The 6,172-nt window shown below is 37.8% G+C and overlaps 1 protein-coding gene across 2 annotated transcripts in view; it reads right to left on the bottom strand.

Annotated features, from left to right (window-relative positions):
- Positions 1–24: 24 nt before the first annotated feature.
- TRIM69 (tripartite motif containing 69) overlaps positions 25–6,172 on the bottom strand; it is a 60,819-nt gene continuing 54,671 nt past the window's right edge. For both annotated transcript variants that reach the window (XM_082450105.1, XM_082450106.1), the window contains one exon: positions 25–4,198. In XM_082450105.1, the coding sequence (XP_082306231.1) occupies positions 3,657–4,198 (542 nt within the window). In that variant the 3' untranslated portion in view covers positions 25–3,656. The remainder of the gene's footprint in view (positions 4,199–6,172) is intronic.

The raw sequence follows: 6,172 nt of genomic DNA, 5'->3' as shown, positions 1-6,172 counted from the left end.
ACTGGAATACAACATAAGTTTGAATTTTATTTATTTATTTATTTTTAAGTTTGAATTTTAAAAAAGCGAAGGAAGGCGTACAACATGATTCCATTCATTTAAAGTTGAAAGAACAGACATAATGAAACTATACTTTCTAGGAATACGTACATATATAGAATAGAAAAAACTAAACAATACATTTGTTGGAAAAACATACCTATGAATTATTTGCAAAAAAGAAAAATCCAGACACAAAATGTAGAATAGTGATTACCTCAGGGCTGGGAGAGATACACAGGGGCCTTCAAAGGTTTTGATACTGTTCTATTTCCAAAGCTAGATGGTGAATTAATGAGTGTTTGTTTCTTCGTATTATTCTCCAAACTGTACATATACATTGCATACATGCTTCTGAATGTATTTTACAAGGCATTTTCCTTTTGAGGTTCTCACCGCAGTGAATCCCAACACACTGACTGGGGCCTCTATATCCTCTACTTCATTTTTTTTTTTTTTTAAGGGAATGCTATTTATTTACTTATTTATTTGGCTGTGTTGGGTCTTCGTTTCTGTGCAAGGGTTTTCTCTAGCTGCGGCGAGCGGGGGCCACTCTTCATCGCGGTGCGCGGGCCTCTCACTGTCGCGGCCTCTCTTGTTGTGGAGCACAAGCTCCAGACGTGCAGGCTCAGTAGTTATGGCTCACGGGCCCAGTTGCTCCGCGGCATGTGGGATCTTCCCAGACCAGGGCTCGAACCCGTGTCCCCTGCATTGGCAGGCAGATTCTCAACCACTGCACCACCAGGGAAGCCCTACTTCATTTTTTGGTTACTATCAGCCTCATCTCCTGTGGCCTGAGAGAAAACAGTATATAAGATAGCCCCAGTCATGCTTCTTAGTGAATACTATTCAGAGTCTATTTCTAGCAGGGAAATCCCATATTGGTGTTTCATAATTCATACTCGTTAGAAGAATTCCTGCCTTTTTTAAAATGTTATTTTATTTATTTATTTATTTACGGCTGCGTTGGGTCTTCTTTGCTGCGCGTGGGCTTTCTCTAGTTGCGGCGAGCGGGGGCTTGTGGTTCACGGGCTCTAGAGCACAGGCTCAGTAGTTGTGGTGCACAGGCTCAGTTGTTCCACGGCATGTGGGATCTTCCTGGACCAGGGATCGGACCCATGTCCCCTGCGCTGGCAGGCGGATTCTTAACCACCACGCCACCAGGGAAGTCCCGAATTCCTGCCTTTAATTACAGTCTGAGTTCCAAGTAGAGGGATTGTTCAAATTACTCAGTATAGAATAACCAATTATAAAAATAACCAATTATCTGGGAAAACTGTGGGAAATTTGTGTCATCTGTGTTAAGACAACTACTGGAGAGCTGAGGTAGTATATCAGAAAAGGTATTAAGGTTGACTCCTACAGATAGTGGAAAATATGTATACACCTGTGGCCTGTTCTAATTCCCTTGGTGATCTGAATAAAACATTCATTTTTTCTTTCCCTTTTTTTAAACACAGCTTTATTGTGGTATAATTTACATCTCAAAAAGTTGCCCATTATAAGTTTACAGTCCATTTATTTCTAGTATATATATATAGCTATGCAACCATCACTACAAAACATTCATTTTTAAGAAGTATATTTTCCAAATCTAGATTAGAATTTATATTCATTGCTACTCATCTTTCATTATGTCCAACTTAATCAATCTTTTCCTTAGAATTTTCTCCTATTCTGATGAATGTTGACCTCCCCTTTCTTTGAACTCTGTAGCACTTGTCTGTCCCCAGGGACAGACTTTAGATATCAATTATCTAGAATTCTGTATATGACTTAGCTAGACCCTCTTCTTTCTCCCAAATTCTTTGTTACATTACTTGAAATTTTACAGTGGCTAAAATCCCACCATTAGAATTATTTACTTATTTATATGGACTATATATTAGCTAGTAAGTAGTATTGTGTTGATGTTAAATTTTCTGAATTTGATAGTTTAGTGCTGTGATTAGGTAAGAGAATACCTTGGTTCTTAGAAGATACTTGCGGATGTATTTAGGAATAAGAATTATAATGCCTGCAACTTAATCTAAAGTAGTTCAGCAAAAATAACATTAGTAATAATTATACTCACACACAAAATCATATGGGGTGGATGCGGGGGAGAGAGACTAAGAAAATGTAGCAAAATGTTAATAATTGGTAATGTAGGTGGAGAGTATATGGGAGTTTATCATATAAATATGTAATTTTTCCTCTACGTTTGAATTTTTTTTAAAGATTATAAAAGGAGAGAAATCATGTTCCTTTAGTTCAGTGGTTCCCTACCCTAGCCACATGTTAGTAAGCTTTTACAAACTACGAATGCCTAGGCCCCATCTGCTAGAGATTTTTATTTAATTGGTCTTAGGTGGGGTCCAGGCACCCGAATTTCTTTTATATCCCCCTAGATGAACCTTTCTTTTTCTTTTTATGCTTCTTTTATATCCTTCGAAACATCTAGCAAGGCTCCAGGCACAAAATAGGTCCTTATTACATTCCAGTTAAAATGAATTCATTTTTTTTTAAAAAAAGGTAATTTCTTAAATGTAGCCATAACATGTCATGGCTGTTTGCCCAAATCAGCAGCTATAAATGTATGTATATTGTATATACCAACACTATACGAATATTACCTGTAGTTGTATGTATCCTTCCCACTATGACAGATAGGATAGAGGGCTTTTATCCTGCCCAAAGAGCTGTGCTAATTGTAATTTTAGAGGGCCATGCTGCAGGTCCTAAGTACTGCACCCCTGCCCCCCATCTCTCCCAAAAAAACTGTCAGATATAGAGCATGAAGCCCAGTTAGATGGGACTTCCAAAGGAAAGGAAATAGGGATGGTTCATCAAGGGTACTGCTGAGATCAATAAGCCTAAGAAGTTTAGGCTTAGAAAGAAGGAACAAGCTAGAGGATGAATATATTGGAGAGGACAAGATGAAATATATGGGTATTTAAATTATAGGCAGTAATGACTAAAAGGATATAGTCAAAAGTAAATGGAAATACTTAAATGTATTTGAATACAGAAAAACAAGTGCTCCATAGGTAGGTAAAGCAAGAAAAAGGGACTGAGAAAGAGTCAGAGATTCGCTGGACTAAAAAGTATCTTGAGAGAATTCAAGACAAGATTATAAACTAGCCCAGAACATTTTATTCTTTAAATCTCTGGAACAGTTTTTTTTTTTAATTACAGTAACAAGTTCCAGAAAATAAATGTGTTGCAAAATGTATATTAAAAGATAATTAAATAGGAAGAAGAGCACACATCTAAAAATTAATCTATTGAGTCATTATGTTGGAGAATAAGGACAGTATGATAGAATTTCTGAGCACGTTTGAAAAGGGTTCCTGAGCATCACAAACTCAAGTTGCATTTTGCTCCAGTTACAATAGGATGATGATCATGCTCATGAGAATGGCTCCTGTGTCATAGTTGACCCCAGAGAGTTAGAATGACATCTTGAAAAGCTCCAGTGAAATCCACTTAGAACAGTGAGAACAGAATTCAATTTGTGAATCCTCTTTTCATTATTCCAGAGTTCCCCATAACTTGGGAAGAGAAACCAGTGAGACTGGTAAACTATTTCAATACCTCTTTAATAATGCTCTGAATTTCTACAATAGTATCACAAATTACTGTGGATGTAAGATATGCAATGGTTCTTTATTCTCTCCACCATCATTAAGGCAAGGGCAGAAGTAGGGATAAAGTTTCTCCATGAAGGTGCTACTGAAGGTGTAAATGTGGGTCATAGTTTTAGCATTGTAGAAGGATACCTGCCCTCCCTCATAATCCAGGTATATGCCCACCTTGTTGAGGTTGTTAGTCAGTTTCAGACTACAGGAAGGCAAATCCAGAGCCTTTAGATCAGTTTGGTTCCGTAGCCTTAAAAGCCAGAATCCTTGCTCAGGAGTTAGAGGACAGCTGCCCTTCCGAAGGATGGATTCTCTGACGACTCCAACTGTCCATTTTGTCTTCTTTGCTACTTCTACTTCCCAGTACCACCTTCCAGATGTGAAGCCTTTTGAGCCCAGCACAGCCACACTTGAGTCAAACCTCTCTGGATCATCAGGCATTACCTGCTTAATGTCACCATGCCATACACTTGTTCGGTTTTTGGAGAGCACTAGATTTGGGTGAGCAGTTTTAGGGTCCAGAGTTAATGGAGACAGGCCTAGTAAGAAAATAAGAGAAAGCAGGGCATGGGGGAAAAGGGGTGAATGCAGGTTCCCATAGATAGTATTTACATAGACACCAGTGCTTTATCTCCCCAATGCCATATACTCTTAGACAGGCAGGTAATTACTTATATACTTTATATTGTTTTGATATCCATGTGGCTATATTCTAGACATTTTTATATTTGTGGTAAAAATCAGACTTTACTCTGAAGCAATTATTATACTCTAATAAAAAATGCAAATAAGATAAATCTGTACTAATAAATATAAGAAAATACAAATACTGAAAGGGTAAAGATTAGGTAAGTGGGTCCTAGGAAAGCTTTCTAAGGGCAATAAGCATTTTAGTTTTGATGTAACATCTATGAGATGTATCAGGATGCTTTGGGTAAAAAAAAGCAAAAAAGGAATGAGTTAAAAACAGTAGCTTGCATGAGAGAGAAGATAAGGGCTTGCCCGTTAGAAGCAGGTGAGACTGAGCTAACTGGCACAGAATTTAGAGGACAATGGTGATAAGTTTACATTTGGTTTAATAGACCCTGGAACTTTTGAGGTCTGGAATGGTTGATGCCACTGATAATCAGAATGTGGTTCACAAACTGTGTAATTGCCAGTCTGTGACAGGATAGTACAGAATTGAGAGTAAGCTCTTAGAAACGTTCATAGAATTCTGACAGAGTAATTTTGTCAGTTGATTTTGTTAAAAAACTGGGCTTGCACTTTGTTATTTTAATTCCACTTTTTCAAGTAATTAATTTATATCATATTCTACAAACATATCAGTTTTAAAAACTGGTCCTTTATCACAGGTAATTTGACAAGTATTGGTTTAGACAAATCAATGGGCAGCAGTATAAAAAAGAATTTCTAAATGAAGAGAGATTGGAAGCATATCAGCAAGAAGGTGACAAATTCTAGATGTGAGATCATTGAACCTTGGCACAAAATTTGATACAGGAAACACAAAAACTATTGTGTGTTCACATCATGGACACAGATACAAATATGCATACATTTGTTGTTAATGGATTTACTTATACTTGGAAGCAAGATCAATCCAGTCTATCTCTCTCTTCTCAGAAAAGCCTGAATCTTTTCCATCATCCCAAGGATTTTTTCTTTCTAACAAGAGGCTTTGAAGAATCCTGAAAATTTCCCATATAGGCTGAATCTTCTCTCTCACACAGATCCTCATCCACTTTGGGTTGTTACTTTTTCCAGTGTGAGAACTAGGATTTCTTTGGAGGTATCATAAAGAATTCCTGCCAACCTTTTAAGAACCGCAGTCTGCTCTCATCACCAAACCTCTGACACCTCCAGCTAGCTCAGCTGGCCCTGGCTTTGAGGGTTCCTGGGAGTCAGCTTTGCATCCCCTTTCTTCTTATGCCATGTTCAATCCAACAGTAAGTTCTGTCAGCTCCACATTTAAAATATATTCTGAGCCTACTCTGAATATATAGACAGATAACTTCCACAAATACCACTGGCTTGGAACTACTGCAATAGCTTTTTAACTGTTCTGTTTCCACTCTTGCCTTTTTGCAGCCTATTCTGCCCATAACACGAATGAGATCATCCAGTTCTCCTACTCAAAATGCTCTTATGCTTCCCATCACCCAAGGTAAAATCCAGAGTCCTTACAGAGCAAACAAGACATACATGATTTACCCACTTCTCTGACCTCATTTCCCACCACTTACCACCCCTTCGCCCCATTTAGTTTGGTCCAACCACCTTTGCCTTTTGGCTCTTCCTTGAACATACTAAGCTCATTCCTACTTCAGAGACTTTACACTTTCTAACCTTGTCCCTAAACACTCTTTCCCCATATGTTCACTCCTTCACATCATTCAGGCCTTTATTCATGCAAGTTCAATAAAATGTTAATGATAGAATCTAGGTAGGTGTAGGAGTGTTCATTGTAAAAGTCTATAAACTTTTCAGTATGTTTAGAAATGTCCACAGTA

The sequence above is a fragment of the Balaenoptera physalus genome, assembly GCF_965194825.1.
Source record: "Balaenoptera physalus genome assembly, chromosome: 2".
Classification (NCBI taxonomy): Eukaryota; Metazoa; Chordata; class Mammalia; order Artiodactyla; family Balaenopteridae; genus Balaenoptera; species Balaenoptera physalus.
Note: the sequence above shows the minus strand (reverse complement) of the source record. Positions and strands in the feature narration are given on the sequence as shown.